We start from the raw sequence: 20,276 nt of genomic DNA on the forward strand, positions 1-20,276 counted from the left end.
GGAGTTTGTAGGGAGAGGGGTAGCTGGGAGAGAAGTGTGGCTGCAGGTGGGAGAAAGAGGGGGAGACTTGTTTCGGCCAGAAGACACCACAAGAGATTTAATTATCTATCGCTACCCAAAGCTGATACTGTTTAGTGCTACTGATTCCTCTGCCAAGCGGTTCCATGTAACGCAAGGTTTTCTTTACTATGAAGGTGGTAGATACGTGGAATAGCGTCCCAGCCTAAGCGGTAGATGTTAATACAGTGAGGTAATTTAAACATGCGTGGGATAGTCAAATGGCTCCTGGATCTAAGGCGAGGCCAAGGAATATTTAAAGGCGAAAGTAATGGGCAGACTAGATAGTTCTTACCTGCCGTCTAATTCTATATTTCAATGGCAACTGCCTATCAGTGCCTGCTTTAAGGTCACATGACCAGCAAAAGTGTGAATATTGGAATGATTGGAATAGATCTGGACATTTAACACTAGCAAGAGCGGTGTTTCTAATCCTGAACTAAGTTCCAGAAGTCCCTGTTACTGCTCAAAGGCCCCGTTACTGCTCGCCCCTCCACTGTCGGGTGATCGCGTACAGCCCGCACACACGTGTTGTTTATTGTGTGACGGGTTGTGTGTTGCGATGTAGTGAAGATCTCATTTCAAGGTGCTTTTATGCCTGTCGGAACTGGTTTCCGCTTCGGTTGTCATAGTAATTGAATCTCGCGCTTCTGAAAGATGATACAGTGACTGAAACTGACAAGACTTGTCTGTTCTCTTGTCTGAATTATCGACTCTAGAAGGTTTTTTATTATTATTATTATTATCGTCTCTTTTTCTTTGCATTTAACATTTCTTGCTCGAGGCGGAATTTTAATTATAAATCATAACATTAAGAATTTGCATATCAGATTTGCTTTGAGGATAATTGAAGGTGTCCTTTTATTTCATGTCGGATACATAAAAAAGTCAAGAATTGGCGGGGTGTTAAAAATCACTATTTACAAAGAGCAATTAAACTATGACGTTCTTCCCTGATACGGCTGAATATGCAGGGCGGGTATAAGCGATGAAGTCATGAGTATCATGAGGTATTTTGGATACAATGCTGCAACTTTGGCATATACCTCCCAACATTCCTGGTTTCTGCAGGTCAGTCCTGATTTTTTGTCACTCTCCCACTGTTCCACAGCATAGGCCCGGTGGGCAGCCGGTTGATCCCCCCCTAACCAGCCTAGAGGGGTAAAAAATTCATAAAGGTTGCAGCCCCCACTTGGCCTACTCGCGATGCTTGCGGGTAAGGTGAGCGAATGGCCAGGTCTTTCACCACACTTTTTTCGGGGGACATAACCCCCACTTCTGGGGTGATTGTCATACCTCTTTTTAAATCGTCCTTGATATATTGTTTGTTCTTTTCTTTTAACTATCATGTCTCTATACACTATAAGTTCAAAAGTTCAAAAGTTTGGGGTCACTGAGCTATTTCATGGAAAAAGAGTTTTCTAACCATTTTAAACTTAAACTTGGATCAGCGAACACAACATGCCATTGGAACACGGGAGTGATGGGAGTGATAAAGGGCCATTGGAACACAGGGGTGATGGGGGTGATAAAGGGCCATTGGAACACAGGAGTGATGGGAGTGATAAAGGGCCATTGGAACACAGGAGTGATGGGAGTGATAAAGGGCCATTGGAACACAGGAGTGATGGGAGTGACAAAGGGCCATTGGAACACAGGAGTGATGGGAGTGATAAAGGGCCATTGGAACACAGGGGTGATGGGGGTGATAAAGGGCCATTGGAACACAGGAGTGATGGGAGTGATAAAGGGCCATTGGAACACAGGAGTGATGGGAGTGATAAAGGGCCATTGGAACACAGGAGTGATGGGAGTGATAAAGGGCCATTGGAACACAGGGGTGATGGGGGTGATAAAGGGCCATTGGAACACAGGAGTGATGGGAGTGATAAAGGGCCATTGGAACACAGGAGTGATGGGAGTGATAAAGGGCCATTGGAACACAGGAGTGATGGGAGTGATAAAGGGCCATTGGAACACAGGAGTGATGGGAGTGATAAAGGGCCTCTATATGCCTACAAAGAGATTGCATTGAAAATCAGCTGTTTTCAGCTACAACATTAACCCCGTCTGCGCTGGATTACTGATCCATTTCATGTTATTTTAATGGACAAAATTTGCTTTTCTAAGTGGAGATTTCTAAGTGACCCCAAATTTTCGAACGGTAGTGATATATTTAATAATACACATTTTTTTATTTTAATGCACAGTATTAGATTTATCAATAAAAAATCCCTTTTGTTTTCAATAAATCCATTCCACCTAATGAAATAAAGTGATTCTTTCTTTATTTTCGCTCCTGGTGCAATATGTTCAATAAATTGCATTTATTTGCTTTTGGAACAGATGGTGAAGCTCGGAGAGTTACTATTTATACTTTCATCGACGAGCCGGACCCCTTTACTTGCTTAGCCAAAGCTAATTGAACAATTAGAGAAATTCGAGAAACTTTTTTAAAAAGGGGTATTTGTTTTTGGATGAAATCCACATCTGGGAACGAGGAGAGTGACCCAGAGACTCCGCGTCAAACCTGAAGAGTTCCCAGTTATGCGGATGCAGTTTTTTTAATTAGTAAATAATAAAATATTGATATTTTCAGATGTTTCTTCCATACACAGTTAGAATAAGTTAAAAAAAAAACAATTTATATTTTTATTTTCTGTGGATACTTTTGTATGTAAATGTGAACGACAGACACATTTTTGTTTTGTAGGGGACATCGTATTTTGAACCCACCAGAAGTCCCTGATGAGCAGCTGCAGTATGCCGGATGGGGCCCCAAGGGCCAACAGCTGGTAAGCATAGCGAATAGTGCACCAACCTTTACTTATACCTTTCCAAACCTCCATCTAGGAAAAGGAGTATAATGGATAATTCCAAAAAGTTGTCTTAGACGTGCTCTCAAAAACGTTATGTCAAAATTAATTTGATTTCCGCAATTTTATTGGCTGTTAATTTGAAGAATTTTGGATGATGTAGGATGATTGCGGTCAGGAGGTAAAGAGATTGTGAATTAAAGGGACACTTCAGCCATCATATTCACGTTCATGCATATAATAGCTGCGTCCTCTTTGAATGATCGTTTTCCCCCATTGCAAAAGTGTAAAGAGATCAGAATCCCCCCCGTGCGTTTACACTATTTCCGTGCCTCGTGGCTGCTAGGCTCATAGCAGATGTGTTAGGCTCCTAACTGGCCAATGCAAGAGTATCAAGGGGTCTAACGAGACCCCTCAGGCATGTGCAATAAGGACTCCCATCAACCGCAGTGCTTGGCCACTACAGGCACACAAAACTAGCACACACAAAAAGACCACAAACGGGACGGTGGTTGCAGGAGGCACTGGAGTTCCCCCTTAAGCTCATCTGTTTTCAAGCAGGGATTTCAATAATATGAAGGAGTCACTTTTAGCCTGCTTGACCCTGATAATCTGCCCATTAGCGATGAGACTCAGGGGCAAATCCCAGGTTCAGTAATGCCCCAGTGTGTAGTTGTAGTGTGTTGAGGTGCCAGCAGAAGATGACCTTTCCCAGGTGCTCCTCACGTGTCGGACCGTGGCACCATATTACCCCTCAAGGCTTATTCTGTTAAAGGGCGGCTATAGCTACATTTGTTGTGAAAGAACCGTCAGGCAGTTCTCACAATCCCCGCGTTCCTCCTTGGTTATCCTCCGTTCTTTTCTCTGCGATCTGGAATTGTTATTCACAGACAGACACCTGTAGGTCACCATAGATGCATCAATCACTTCTAACGAAATTGAGAAATGCATCTTCCGAACACGCAGGGGCAATAAATATAAAAACCTGCAGCACTTAAAATAATCAATCCCTTTATATGGTACAACCAGGGGCTATTGATCAATCCCAAAAAAAAAGGAGTGTTTGTCGAGTGCTTTTATGTAGATGGTAACGTCTTCTAATGGAATAACGCTTAAGGATAAACAAATGGAGCCAAAGTTTATTGTACGGGCAATTTGCGACTGTCTAGGTTTAAATACAATGTAACACAATCCTTCCCCAGTTAAATCACTTAAGTAAAAAAAAAAATAAAAAAATAGAATTTTTGAAAATATACTAAATGTAAAAAATGCAAGGGATTTTGTCCCAAAAATAATCTTTAGATTCTGAAAGATTAAACTTCTTCTTAGTGCCGGCAGGGCATTGCAGGAGTCAACATTTTGTATAAGGTCAGGGAGATGAGATGTCCTCAGGGATACTTATAGAAAATACATAGTGCGGGGCTGCATTGGAATCGCTACTGCCCTGCACAATGGCACTTCTATAGGTACCGGGCCAAAACAAACCACCAGAATGTTAAGAAAGGGAAATGGATATCGCCATAGTTAGCCTGAGAGAACATGACGTTGAAGGTGAAGTACGATGTTTTATTGGGCCAGTGAAGAAAAGTCCCATCATTTTTTTGGACCTCATTGGTGCGACCAACATCTATGAAAGAGACCTCTGAGGCTTCAGAAAGTTTACAAAACTTTCCATCTTTTTTGCTCAAATAAATCTCGGGGTAGAGCTGTCGTATTAGACTGCTTACGTTTTTACATCAGGAAATCGGGCAGACTGGACGGGGCCCAACGGGTCAGAGCTGCTGGCCAAGTCTACGTTTCTTGGCAGGATTCTCTCTCTTGGTTGATAGTTAACCGACCACCCCCCCCCCCCCCCGTCTGGTAATGAAACAACACCAAATTATACAAAATGAAGGTAATATAAGAGGAGCCTGCGAATAAAGAACACATATGTTTTATACTTTTACGTGGTGTTCGAATAATATATATAAATAATAATAAATAAGAGATACCTGACAGGCCTAATGCAGTGAAAGGCAGCCTCCTTCAGGCAATAACCTTTAAATGGATTGTTAGCGGGTCGGCGTAAAGTCATCTCTGCTAAATGCGCTTTCCCAGAAAACAAATTAAACCTTTTGCTTGCAAAACAACTTGCAGAAATATTACTCAGCTAATCGTTGAGAGAAGTGATGGGTTCGGAAAGCCTGATCCACAATAAATGAATAAAGTGCTTACCTATAAAAAAAAAAATATCAAGCAAATATGATCGTTTGCCTGCTTTGTGCAGACAGGTTTATTTATTGAGGTTAGCTTTTGATGAAGTCTATATCAGTACTGCTAAAAGGAGAGATTCTCATTAAAGGAACAGCGGGGTTCCATTATGGATCCCACCACTAGAAGAGATAGAATTGGGCTGCGCTGGACGCACAGTAGCTGTAAACAAGCAACATTTCCCATTAAAACAATGACTATTCAGTACAAGCATTTGGCAAGCAAACGCAATCCTTTGTGCACTTATTTGTTTGGCCATTACTGTCCCTTTAAATGCTTGATCTATCTCCATAGCCATTACAACCAAGTGTCCCGCTCTAGGAGGGCGAGTCCTTCCCTGTGACCCGGATTCTCCCCTAATATTATATATGCATACCTCCCAAGAATCACACTTTTCATGGGACACTCCTGATTTTTGTGAAGTTTAGGTCTATATTCAGGTCTCCACTAGCTTGTGAGCTAATCTGTTCACTCCTGAATTGCTCTGAAAACTGAGTCTTAGCTACTGGGTTAGGGAACTAAAACTTACTGGGGGGCCGAATGGGGCAGATCTGCTGGTAAATTCTCTTTGCTGGACACGTGGCTTTAATTTTGTTGGACTGCAATCAGCATCAACACCAGCAGGTGACAGATGAGTCTTACTGCGTAACGAGGAAGCCAACAAAACTTGTCACAAGTTGTTGCCATGTCTGTCGCGGGAGCATGAAAGAGAAAGTGGGCTGCAGGCAGTGGGAATCGAGGGCTGGTCGACTGGCCCCCGGGAGCTGTAAGGTCTTTGGAGATCGGTGCTGTCGCCCGATTCGGACGCCTGAAACATTGAGCTGTATCTGTTGTGTGCTTAAAATATCTACTTAACACGTCCCAGAATGTCTTTACGATCAGTTAGCAGGCAAACTCAATTCAACAGAGCCCATAAAACGCCTTCTTATGTTACATTGTCATTAAAGAGAAGATGTCACACTTGTTTCATGGTTTAATGTTTGCAAATTGCGTTTGCTCCCCGATCACAGATCTTTATTTTTGAAAATAACATCTACTATCAAATGAACGTGGAGAGCCGGGCCATCCGTCTGGTGTCAACGGGAAAAGAGGGAGTCATTTTCAACGGTCTCAGTGACTGGTTATACGAAGGTAAGAAAGCGCCATGGTCCCGGAACATGGATTTATGTGAATGATAGCTGACATTTTATTGTAATAAAACCTTACATTAGGGTTTCCTGGAACAACATTAAAAGTCCTTAGGCCCTTCAGCTGTCAATATTTGTGCGATATGAAATGTGGCATGTGGTGGTGATAGCATTGTTTGACAGATCATTGTGTCTTGTTCTTTAAATTGCATCTGCAGTCAACCTTCAAGAAGACAGTTATCGGTTTCTCTGTCTGGAACATAAATAGCCATTACCGTTAAGATGTATGGAGAATGTATCAAGCCTCACAACTCAGGATCTTGCTCTAAACATAAAGGAACAGTCTAGTGTCCCATGCCCCCCCCCCGCCAACAGAGAATTCAAATGAAAGTACTTTAAACCTGTAGAAAACAAAATACTTGCATTACGTAGAAGCTGCAGCTCCAGAGCTGAAGCGCCACGCTACCTGCATGATCATGCTTTCACGTTACTGATTGGCTGCTTAAAGGAACCAAGTGTTAAGACCTAAGTGGATCAAATAGAGCCCCGTGAACGTAAATCATATAAACCTTACACAGTGTATATGTTCTATGTTGCATAAACTGCAAATAAAAAAAGACATTTAAAAAAAAAAAACTAATGGAAAGAACTTCTTCGCTGGACCTTTCCATTTGTCGCTATGGTGATGATGATGATAAATACATATATTACAGTATTTAGAAGGTAGAGAGCCGGAGGAATCTACATATTATAGAAGCTGACACGAAAGGTCTACAGACATCAGAACACTAGGTCATAGCACCATGGAGCTAACAATCTAAATAATACGTTGCTATTCATGTTTCTATCCTGGTAATGTTGCAGGCTGATGCCTCTTAAATAACTCATTTGATCGAACACAGGATGGAATTTCTGCGTTTTATACTCAAAATACATGATTTAGTTGGGAACCAAATCTAAAATTTTATGCATTTAAATCATGAGTTTGTAATTCCCGGCATTATAAATATATTCTGCACGATTATAGATAGCTTTTGGCCTCGGCTATTGGTACAAACTGATATTTCCTCTCACCTTTTACATTAAAAACTATTTTGGGGACCGGTCTGTCCATTGGATGCATCCTCCTCTCCTGTCTGCGCCTCCTTGTGGGATGTGGAAAGGGGGTCCTGCCGATGTCACGGGATACACACTATTTTTAATGGGGAAGTGGACCTGGAATGGTCCCCTTGGTGACCTGGAGAAGCGGCACTCCATGCGGAACAGGGAGAGTTCTGAGGAGTGCCCGGTACCAGTGTGGTGGCAGGATAAGCATGGGGTGGGACAGGTAGGGGGGACTCTGTCTTTAGGTTTGTGCTGGGCCCCAATGTTTCTCCTGGTGGCCCTCCTCAGGCCCGGTGTGTATTTTACATGCTGGACTGTTCCTTTGAGAATTCTAGACCTGAAATGGTTACAATGTTGCCAAACAGATTTCATTAACATATTGTTTTTTTTTGTTCGTTCTTAAGAGCCCCTCACTTAGTACAAAGTTGTTGGCTTGCAGGTTTCTGATCCTTGCGTTCTCTCGCGATTTAGCTTTATAAATATGCATCAGGACTGAAATATTGTGCGTATTATAATAGCTTGGAACAAATACCTTTGCGGAGACGCATTCTGTTGCTAATGATCTGTGTTAGACTTTAGTCTTCCTTTATGTCAGACGCATCAGCGTGATTAAAGGGATGGGAAATGTCTGATTAAAGCAGTTTGGGAAACTTAGAAAAGTAATACAATTTATCAAAGTGCTAAAAAAAACACCAAAAATAATGTGCGATGCAAAGAAAATAAAATGTTTTATTTGCGCCATTTGACAGTAGATTGCCAGCTCTTAGAAACATAGAATTTGGAGCAGACAAGAGCCATTCGGCTCATCTAGTCTGCCCGTTTTTCCTGATGTAATGATTTAATCCTTCACTCCTTGGTATCATCTTATAGCCATGATGGTAAAATAACCCATAAACCTTAATTAAATTCTATTACTTCTGTTGGGAGGCTGTTCCATTTATCTACTACCATCTTCTACCAGTAAGCAACGATACATAGGGTAATTGCCGTTCAGACTCATAGGGCAGGATTATTTATATCTCTCTTGACCCTTGTTAATTTATTATGCATTAAAAACCTATATATATATATTTAATATTTGTCACACAAAAAAAAATCTCATAATTAGTAACTTTCTAATGTATTTCTATGTTCGCATGAGTACCCACCTACCCACATAAATCTCCTTCTCTCGACCCGGAAGCCTCTTGGAGATCGGAAGCCGGCACCTGAGTTTTGTTGGCTCACTTTTTTCGGTAAGAAAGTCACGTCGGTCGGGTCGAGTAGGTTGTTGACAGCAAACACACTCAATGTTTCAATCTCCAACCTGATAACCTGGAAAGAATCCTTTCATATCCTATCACTCTTCACAGACTTTAATATAGCAGAAAGCCAAGTAGACAAAGCCTCTTCTCTGCCGTGCATCAGAGCTATTTATTTATTGTTCTAATTTGATTCAAGAAATGGAAGAAATGGAACAGGGAGAGCACCAGGTGTTTGAAAGATCCTTCATCATCCGGTCTTGGAGCCGAACACTTACCAAGCACCTCTCGCTGCAGATCAAAGGCACAAAAGAGATGAATCAGAATGAAAACCTTTTACCAAAATAAGGTTCATGAAGAAATCTCATAGTTTAAAAATTTCTAATTCTCCCTTATTTGCATGGATTATGATTATTATTATTATTACAAAAAAAATATACTTTTCTGGACAGGGCTTCTGTACGGCTCCATACAACCCAAACTTTATCCTGAATCCTGGCTTCGGTTGGGCAGCTAATTTCCGTACTAGCATGCGCCTCAACATTTCCGGTGTCCGAATTGCCAGAGGAACGGGCACGGCCAGGACGGCACCAGAAGCGGGCTGGGTCGGGACAGGACCACCAACCCGCTGTTCCTTGCGGCACTTGGCTTCAGAGCGTCGCAAGGTGGCCACATGGAAGCCATATTGGAGGTCTCTATTGCAACATCACAGCTCTCTGGGGCATTCAGGAAAATCAGAGGATCTCCTGAAATAGCCAATGAGCCCCACTGCCCACAAAAGTGGGGCAGCTTCTTGGGATAGTGCCTGAAAGTCAATATTGCCCCGTGAAAAACAGGACTGCTGGGAGACATGGAATGGCCCTATGGAATCTGCTGGTGCCTCATAAGTAAAATGTCATTTAATGTCAATTCAGCTGCCCCCATCACCCTTCCCTTTTTTATTCCCCTGCATACAGAGAGCTGAACTCTCATCTAAGACCACCCAAGACACAAAAGCGGTGTGGCATATCATGGCGTGGCTGGAAATGGACATTGTAGTACATTTACACGCATGCAGAGCTACTAACCACCCACACCTGCATCCATGTCTCAACACCCATAACATGTTTCTAGGCTTTTATTCATCATCAAACCTTTGTGAATAGACCCCAATCCATTTCCCCACCCTATAGATATATACCTATAAACCCACCAATTGCAATTGTGTTATGACATCACTGCCTGCCCCGCCTACATTATGGTTGATAATTGTGATGTCAAATCACAGTTCATGATGTACATTCGGTGTTCAGTTCAGGCAGTGTGAGTGTTCTGTTCGTTAAAGATTCCAGAATTATACAGACCAGCATCGGAGACATAAAAGTCCTTGTCTGGACTACCGCTACCAAATTGTAACCGTTAACAACTATGACATCAGTTACTACAAAGCGCCGCGTTAACCTAAAAATACACTTCTGATGAAAGCTTCCCTTCTACCTGCCACAAAATACACATGTAGATGTATGTATATATATACACACACACACACACACATATATATATATATATCAAAAACCAACATGCTGTAATATAAGGTCTCACAATGTCAAGGCGGCACAATGTCAAGAGAGGGACAGAGGGCCAGCTGCCAGTGCCGAGTCCCCGACGGCTATACTTTTTTGATTGTCATTTTCAGCTGGTTTTCTTCATCATAAAACAGCATGACAGCATATTAAACACGAGAGCAACACGAATGCAGCAAAGCGAGAGCCATCTCGGGGGTTACTTAACCTTTCCAGGACTGCTTGCGCGGTTCAGATTGCAGGAAGCACAATTGCCGTGATAATAGAATTCCATTACTTTCCCTTTATTACTATTTATTTTTCATACATATTTTACGCCAAGAAATGTAAGGCAGCCGTGTGAGTATTTCGTCTACAGGTTGTATGTAATTAGATGAAAAACTAAATAAATATTGTAGCATCTCTACGATGAAAGCAGACCTCCATGGCTCGCTCATCATGAATGCACGCGCATACACGCTTTCCCTCTACCACGCAATAAAATGAACCGGGGGTATAGTCTCCTGAGTATATGCCCCTCACCTGAGCATGAGGGTTTAAAAATGTATTAAAAAATACCACATAACCCCAATCCAGTTCACCGTGGGATGGGATGGTGTTAAAAATAAAATTAGAATCTTTTCTTGGGGGCTTTATGGGGGGGGGGTATCTACACGCGGATGCCTTTAGGGACACATGCTTTTTGTGGTTAGAGGGTTAACATAGCCAAAAAAAACTTTTTGAGGGGGCATAGCCCCCATTCCACAAGTCAGGGTTGGATGAAGTAGTGTTCATACACCCCTCCGAACCCTTGGGGTGGGGGGGGTGAGGTCCATCGAAGCACCCTTGGCGTGTCAGCAATGTTGCCCACACCTTTACTGTTGCTCCAACGTCATGGATCCGGCCCCCGCATGTTGAGATTTTAACGGTGTATCGTGCGACTGTCCAGCCGGTGGCCTCATATTTGTTATTTAGCGGCAGTTGGCCTTAAAGTGCCGGGCCCCCTTTTGTTCCGCAGTCCTTGAACTAGACCTTCATCACAAGAGGAATTAAACATGTGAAGAAATAAATTGCATCAAAATATATTTTGATTTAACCATTTTCGAGCAATTTATCTAGCGCTCTTGCCTCTCAGCGTGATCCAGTACGTTTTAATAATACAAAGCCTGCTGGGTTTTTTTTTCTGAAAATGAACAGAACACTGTTTAAAAATGCAATTGCAATCATGTCAAGCCTCCTTAGAGAAAGATTAAACTGAAATAACTTATTGATTCATGTCCGATATTACAGCAATTTGGTTAAACCTGCCGGCTTCACCTTGTGTTCTTGGAACCATAAAAGCCTTCCGCTTGCAGCATCCCGTATAATGAGAATTTCTGAAATATTCATTCTCTGCAGACTTTGGGGTTTCACGCGAAGTTTTTTTATATCTGACAGTAAACATGATATAACAATACTTAAAAATAATAGAAATCTGGAGACAAAGGCACCAGTGCAATCCTCCAGAAATAATAATATTGCCATTTTATAACCGACCTTCCTCTGGAAAACTGCGGCTGCTTATAAAAGTGACGAGGAGGCAAAATAGCATTTGTTCTACACCCTTTACACCGTTCTCGTGCAGCTGTCGTGTTCAACGCGCTAGGCGGCATTCTTCTTGGAGGAAACGCGCATTGAGGTCCTATGACATCATCGTGGAGTGGAACGCTTATAAAATGAGGTAACAGTTGGGGGCATAAGAGGTGCAGTTGGGAATAGATTTCAAGTTACATGGAGCCCAGTGAACCCCCTCCCCCTGACACTTTTAATTATGATGGTGTAGAATAAAGTGGTTAATCTGCCTGTGATGTCACATAAAGCAATCTTCGTTAATGATGTGAAGCAATATTGGTGAAGAGAGGTCATCCTGGTTCCTCACACTTGGGGAGGAAGGATTTTATCCGGCCTGGGGAAACTTATCCAACAGGCCCTTTAACACCACCGATAAAACATCTTTGAGAAGCAACATAAAGTTACCAAAAGGGGCTTAGAATGGATCCAGACATGGTGTAAATACTGCATAAAATATATATTTTTTAAATTTAGGCACTCGTGGTGTCCTCTAGCAGTGCCCCAGAATACCGAGGCTATTGCGCTTTGGTGCACATCTTGTGTTTGGTTTTCCCTGAAACAAGGTGGCATTAGGGTCTCTCAGAAACAGAAAAACATTCACTTTCAGGATGGAATGTTGTCAGGTTTAAAAAGGCAGAAAATGACTGGTAACAGATTAAAAGAATATTATCATACTTTATAACTTCCCAAAGCTAGTTCCCCAGTGCTCACTCGCATGCTCCTTAGGGCAGGATGGAAGGGGCTTTGACTGAGAAAAGCCTCAAAGGATAGTAAGGAGTGGACATGACCCAGAGGCTCACTAAATGATTGCCAGAGACCCTGGACAAAAATATAAATGCATTCTTGAGACCTACATTGTATTTATTTGTTTAATTTGTTTTCCAATTATACAGTATTTACTTTAAAACAATACACAGGATTAGGGTATGAGCATCACGGTTGAAAACATATTATTATTATTTTATTATTATTAGTAGATTTTTGATCCAAAAACCTGTAAATGTTGTTTTACTGGTGCCACCTAGTGGATATATGTGAACATTGCATGAATATTATGATTTAACAGTTTGATTAACACTGAGATGTTCAATGTTCCATACTATACCATTAACCCATCAATTACATGGATAGAGCATGTATCGTCCACCCAATATTCCAAAAACATTAATGAAAAATACTTAATACGTTTCAAAATATCTATGTTATATACAGTTGTGTGTCTTCTATTTATACAAGTTACACATATCAACACAAGGTGTATATCCAAAGGTGTTTCTTCAAATTCTAGACTGTTGCAGGTGTGGAATTAGAGTTGTTAAATTAAAAACAGGAAAATAAAATGGCTTTAAAGGGATAGTTTAAATTCCGATACGTGAATAAAGAATGCATATTAGAGTACTCGGTAAGTACCATAATATATATTCTTTATGTGGAAGGAGAAATACTTAGCTATAGAAAATGCTGCAGCTCCAGAGCTGCAGTGGAATGCCCTTAAGTATTTTCCTATTCGTAGCAGATTTGGCCACTTAAAGCAGCCAGTTTCTTACAGGAAAGTGTTCTGATTGGAATCACTTTTTTGCCCAGGAGTCTAGGAGGTGCAAATGCATAGAGGGGATTTTTCGACGAATCCCTCTTTGCTTTTTAAGGGTAAAAATATTAATTTAAAGGAGACACTTAGCTATCATATGCATTAAAGTGAATTTGATGGTTATCCATAACACAACACCCCAGCACTTTGCATATCAGCCATGGTGCCACACACCCACTCATAAATGTGGGACATTTTTTACATTATACCAGCAAAGGTTTGCACTCCAATATTCAAGAGGATAAATGCACGGAAGTTTTGCACTCAAGGTTTTTAATAGTCTCCAGAAGTAAAGAGGTTAACTCCACCAACACATAGCTAGTATGCAACCCAACACTAACGAGTTTAACTACATACGTAATAAAGCTGCCCTTCAGGTTAACTAACACAAATACGTGGATTTTGACACCAGCATTGAAAATGATAGCTACGGAAACATGTAAGTTTTCCACTTCGGCAGCAAAGAGGTTAACTAGTAACTATACTAAGAAGCAGAGTTAGGTGGCAGAGGGTAGCTGAATGGTTTAGTTACTAGTTACATTGTATCTGGTACATTGTGCTCCACCCGCAGACAGAAGGAATACTGCCTGCTCCCTACATTCTCTGTAAATGCAGTAGTGCTCTGTGCGAGCACCGTTACATTGTATCTGTACAAAACCAGCAACACCAGCTCAGAAAGGGAGATCAGGCTGACAAAACACAGATTTCTCCTTGCAAAGCCAGCTTTCCATTGAACTGGTCAGGGTATCCAGCTGCTAACTGGCTTGAACTTAACAACAACTCGACATGCATTGTGAAGAGTCAATCTATACAAGAAGAGCTAATCTGGCCCCGTTAATATGATCTTCTCACTGATTTACCTATGCATTGTTCAGGGCCCCCTCAGCCCTCCTGAAGAGAATAGCTCTCAGGAGTTGGCCCTATATACAGACTCCCCAATTAAAGAATACACCCCATAGATTCCCCATTTTGTGAATACCTGATGATTGAATATTTTAGGTGACTGTTTCATTGGGAGGAATAACCCAGAGTCAACATAGCGTTCGTACAGAGGTTGATAAATAGCCACTGAAAGCTAATTACAGGTAAAAAAAAACCCCATTGTCTTCTAGTGACACATTCTGAACCCCATGATAAAACACGTTTCATTTCCAGCAGGAGAGGAAAGCAGATGAAAAAACATGAATACATTTTCGTTTATTTGGCATTTTTGTGAGTTTGTTTTTTTCTTCGGGAAAGCGGAAAGTTGTTGCTAGAAACATCGCATTAATCTGTAATTGAACGAGGCATTTCTGATATTGAGTGGAACGTTTAAATCCACAAATCTTTAGTCTGAAATGCGTATTCATTTGTTGCCGCTGCTGCTGCGGTTGTTAAACAATTACACTTACTTTTTTTATTTGTTTTTAATGGAGCATTAAATTGGCTGAATTGATTTAGGTGAGTGGCCGATAACTACGTGGATGTATAAGTAGCTTAAAAATAGAATTTGGCGGCCTATAAGAACCATTCGGCCCACCTCAAACCTTAATCAGTCTCGTCTTAGATTCAGGAGCCATATGCCCATGGCAAACAGTCCAAATAAACAACTCATAGCGGGGCGCAAGATGGAAGAAAACGTTTCCATCCTATTCACTCAAATAATTGCAAAACCACAGCCGATCTTGGATGTTAATAGAAGTCTTCATTGGCTTTGGAACAGTGTGAAAGGATGCTGGGTCGGCTCATTTTAGATCACTTTGGAAACATGTTTGCCTCTCTATCGCAGGACTGGTGGCATCAGAATTGCTTAGTTGATGCTTGCTGGTATTGGATGCATTTATGCTCTCTGGAGAGAATCTGCTGTCTCCAGATTTGGTGAAAATGTTGTCACCAATGCAACCAAAGTGACCTATCTTTCACTCCAATGCAACTTTGGTGTTATCCACTTAGGATTAATGACCGTTGCACCAAAAACTAAAACGCTAAACCGTTGCTTCCATGTACCAATCCCTGGTGGAAGATTCTTGGTTTGGATGCCACCATTTGTAGGACATATGGTTGGCCTGTTGGGTCTGCTTGGTCATTCTTGTATTCCCATACGTGGTTGACACAGGTCACGGCTTTTAGCCTAAGTAAATGTATCAATTAAAAGTACCTACAGTCTGCGCTTTTTGTCTTTTAATCAGTATAATTGTTTGGTTGTTTAAACTTTCACTTCATGGAAGCAGAGATAGGCAGCAACTTGTAGCTAAACAACATTCTTCTCCAACGTTCTTCTCATTCTCCTCACCCGGCTTTAAAAAAGGCTTCCTGAACCAAACAACTACAATCAGCAACTTAACTATTAGGCAGAATTGGGAGGAATTATGCAGAAAGTGAAAGGAGGAATATTTGAAGACTATTCCACAGGTTTATTTAGTGTGGAAAAACTGTAAAACATGGGATTTGACAAAGGTAACGTGTCTGCCTAAAGTCGAGATGGACATATTTGCCCCTGAACATCTCAAAGAGGGGATAAAAAATCCTCAGACTTGGCTTGAGGACTGATATTAGTACATAGACTTGAGTCGGAAGTGCCCACAGCGGACAACCAATATTTTCTACTCCAGATTTTTTTTTTTTTTTAGTAATAGAAGAAATTGTAGCATTAGTTGGAGCGGAAAAATGAATAAACGGCTTCATATTTCAGAGTAAAGAGCTGAAACACAGTTTTGTAGCGTAAGAATAAATCAGATGGCCGACTAATTTATTGAAGCGTACAGCGCTATTAAGGCTAGTTTGCCATGTCAGTGATTTGTCGGATTTTGTGTATATTTGCAAGAACAGCAAAATGGAATGAGTTAGTGTGCATTCCTCACCCGGACTGCGGTGTCAGGGATCAGGGCATTGCATGTGAACAGCGCGTCCGAGTTTCCTCTTGGGCACTTTATCCAGTGGGCAGATGGGCATTTATTCGGAGCCCCCTATGGGGCAAGATACAGAAATGCAATACACCATGCAGTGTGCCATTTTGACTTTTTTTTAAGATAACAGGGATAAAACGTTACTGAGAGTGATGGTAGATAAGGAGAACGGCCTCCTAGCAGCAGTGGTAAAGACCAGTACAGTGAGAAGACACTCCATCTACACTAATGTATCTACTGTATTTGACCGGTATTGTCTCTTCTAATGTTGACAGTTGACACTTTCTCGCTTTTTTTCTTTGTAGAGGAAATTTTGAAGACCCACATTGCTCACTGGTGGTCTCCAGATGGCGCCAGGCTAGCATACATAACAATAAATGATACCAAAGTCCCCATTATGGAGATCCCAATCTACACTGGATCAATGTACCCTACGGTGAAAACGTACCGTTATCCCAAGGTGAGCAGAATGCTATGCTTTTAGGGGGAGTTGTAAAACCTTTACTTTTAATATTTGTTATATAGTTCCAGCCATTCTCATATAGCTGGGCAAACAGGAACTATATGGATCTGTATTCAAGGGGGGGTTATTTGCATTGGGACAAAGTCTAGACGCCAGTTTTGAATATTGCGGAAAATGTATTTTTAAATAGGATTTGCTTACGTTACAACGTTTGATTAATTGCAGAAATCTCCAAGAGAGAAATCTCTTGGTGTTTTACAGATCATTAAGAAATATACTGAGAACAAACACATTGGGGTCTTATGGTTTACTAATAAGCTTTTTTTCCCCCATCAACTCAACGTCGTCCTTTAATATTTTGCGGTAGTTTAATGATCGGCCCTAATATAAATACTTAGTATTTTCTTTACTCTTTTCATTTGGAATCCATGCATTTTTTTGAATGCGGGTTTTCTAGATAACATTGGAGTTTGGTATAAAAAGAACGTGCCACGAAGAAGCAGGTGGAAAGCACAATAATTATAACGCTGAGACAGTTTTTGGAAAAGAAGTCGGGATCTTCAGCCAATCCTTGGAAGCTAATTACATTAGAAGTGTTTTGATTAATTTGCAGGGAAGCAGAGGGAGGCTGCAATCATAGTGGAGGCCAGCAGGTGGCGGCACACAACCTGCAGACACCGGCACCGGTCAACGTTCTGTTTTAGGATTTTATTAGCCTTTCTTTCATTTTTTTTTGTTGTTCTTTTTTAGGAACGCCGATGATTATACAATAACTAGACGTAGTTCAGATTTCCTAATTAAAATGTAGAATTTATATTATTTATAAATTATTTTTAATTTTAATGATAGAATTATTATTTTTTTTAAATGCAGCATAAACTTTTTGTTTGATGAAAATATCTTAAAAATTAAGATTTTTTTAATTAAAGAAACAAAACCAAAACAATATAATTTTTTTTTTGCTCTTAATATCTGCGTAGTTTTTTTTAATTAAAAAAACAAAACAAAACAAAAAAAACAATATTGTTTTGCTCCTAATATCTGCAGGGAGCAGTGCTTCTGGATAAACGTCCCTTAATATCCCACACTTCTCTGGAAGGCTGTTCAGTTTATCTACCAGACAATTCTAAAGTCCCTCATCTCCCTGAATTCGTTAAGAAAAGAAGAAAAAAAAAACAGAATTTTGTAAACCCAACAAAAAAGAAATATGTATTCCTGTTAAAGCTTCGAATATTAAGTAACCTCGGATTTCAGCCTAAATTCTTTTTCTTTTCCTCCACTCCTCTTAAGAATTGTGTTCAGAAACCAGCATGGAATTAGATTGATGCTTGGAACATCGGTCCCTAAGTGCTTATGCATCACCACCGCCTGCCGGCGACACCTCCCGGCTGTAGTTGTGTCAGGCGGTGAGAATGGTTAAGGAAGCTCAGTGTGACGCAGGCTTTGCTGGGCAATAAAATGTATGAGTTTTGACATTTTCAACTTCTCTGTTAATTTAGCATTCAGACTCTATCACAAATTGGCTTATGCCACAGACATTGCCTGACAGTACCTACTAGAAACACATAATTGTGTGAAAATTGTCCTAATCGGTGCTGCCAAATCTCAAGATCTCTGCATAAAGCCTTAAATAAGTCACTTGGCCCTGAAATACAAGAATGGGAGCTTTTTCATTCAACCAGATGATTCTATAACTATACTTATGAATATTTGTCAGAATGTAAACCCTTTCTGAATGTAGTCACCTGTATTCAAGCAGGGTTATTCAGATATAGAATATGAAGGAGTCCATACTGCATCCCAGAGAACCTACCTATTGATCCAGTACTTGGGGTGAGAGAGGAACTTCTGTGTTACTGTCGTTTGCAATTATATATACTTTGTATTCTAATGTTATTGTTAATTGTCACTTTCTCCTATTGTAACAGTGCTACGGAATCTGCGGGCGCTCTATAAATAAATGTAATGTAACGAGAGTCCCAGGTATTCTATACGACATCGATAATCCTAACGGGAAATCCTGTCTTTGTTTCTTGCAGGCTGGCTTTGATAACCCTGTAGTGACCTTACATGTTGTCAATGTGAACGGCCCCCCTCACCTGGTAGAAATGATACCTCCTGACGATCAGAGAATGAGGTAAAGCATGCGGGTCTTCAACAAACATCACAAGGAACCATGTGCTACCATTTATATTCTATTCTACGTCAAAGCGCAGAATAAAGAATTGGCCCTTCCATTAAATAGTGTCTTTCTGAGACATCTAGTCTATATTTAAAGGATTTAATCTGATGAATATTATATGGGGACCCTCTTAAAGAACTAAGTTACTTTATTTGTACGATATTGACATGGGCAGTGGAAAATTGTATCCTTTGGGAAATCCATATGGGGATTATCCAGGGCCAAATATCCATCCTATGAAAAACTCATCCAAAATATACCACGGGTGCCCCAAAACTTTGAGGGTCTATTGTTAAATTATTAACCAATAAATAGCCAGTTACAGAATGTGGAGTCACCTGTATTCAAGTATGGTTTATAACTATGACATACTGGCAAAGCAGTATTTCTTGGTAGTATCATCAGTGAGATTTTGGGGAAGCCATCCTAGAGAGATTTTTTAATTAATATTTTGATTGAATTTTTAAACACTTTCCAGGGAAGAAATACATCTATACAATATGCTGAGGAGTCGGCCCCAGACTTTGTGATCCTGCCCTTTTACCCTGAGACTAGGGTAAAAATCATGTTAGTTCCCAACAACAATAATAAGGGCGTCTATTCACCAAAGTGCTTTTGAGGTTACAGTACGGGGTGGGGACGATCATTGCCCTCCCCCTTGATTAATAGGGGGCCCTGGTGACTTTCATTTAATTTTTTTTTTCCTTTTCGAAATGCAAAATTTTAAGTCAGAGAAACTCGCATGCCCTCGTAAACAACTCGCATAATTGTCTGCAAGTTGTTTTGAGACTGAAGTCATGCCCTTTTAAGAGTAATCATAAAGATACTGGCGCTTAAAGTAAGTAGTACTCGTGTAGTGTTTAGATTATACTAATAGGATAGGAGGATTACCCACTACAGTATATCATACCTCTTAAGTGTCCCTCTGTCTCATTTATCTACCACACGGTCATGCTTTTAAAGAAGTAAAAAGCATGGGGTAGTTGGTGAGGCTTGCGGCACAGACCTCCACTGCAACTCCCACGATGCCACCTTGTGATGCTCTGGAAAATGGGTGATTTGGCCTTAAGCAGACAGGTACAGGGAAAGGCTGGCCATCTAGTAACACAAATGATATTATTCAAAGACGAGACTAAGAACTGATTAAGGTTTGAGTCTTTATATCTAGGCAGATTATATGGACCGAACGGCCCTCATATGCCATCAAATTCTATTTTTACTGCTTTATTTAAATGTTGACTGTGTATGACGCGAAACGCGTCATACACAGTCATCGTTTAAATAAAGCAGTAATTTACACTGTTTATATTAGGTAAATGTGCGAAGTAAAATAAAACCCTGAAAGTATGTTTCTATATAAATAAAGGTGCAATCTTGATCCCTGCTGTTTGCGTTAGAATGTTACAGGATA

General features: G+C 40.7%; 1 protein-coding gene across 4 annotated transcripts in view; it reads left to right on the plus strand.

The window, feature by feature from the left end:
* Positions 1 to 20,276, plus strand: part of DPP6 (dipeptidyl peptidase like 6) — a 464,354-nt gene that overhangs the window by 409,308 nt on the left and 34,770 nt on the right. For all 4 annotated transcript variants that reach the window (XM_053466559.1, XM_053466557.1, XM_053466561.1 and 1 more), the window contains exons 7-10: positions 2,771 to 2,852; positions 6,134 to 6,254; positions 16,526 to 16,680; positions 18,723 to 18,820. In XM_053466559.1, coding sequence (XP_053322534.1) covers positions 2,771 to 2,852; positions 6,134 to 6,254; positions 16,526 to 16,680; positions 18,723 to 18,820 — 456 coding nt within the window. The remainder of the gene's footprint in view (positions 1 to 2,770; positions 2,853 to 6,133; positions 6,255 to 16,525; positions 16,681 to 18,722; positions 18,821 to 20,276) is intronic.

Source organism: Spea bombifrons, chromosome 5 (genome assembly GCF_027358695.1).
Source record: "Spea bombifrons isolate aSpeBom1 chromosome 5, aSpeBom1.2.pri, whole genome shotgun sequence".
In the NCBI taxonomy this organism is placed as follows: domain Eukaryota; kingdom Metazoa; phylum Chordata; class Amphibia; order Anura; family Pelobatidae; genus Spea; species Spea bombifrons.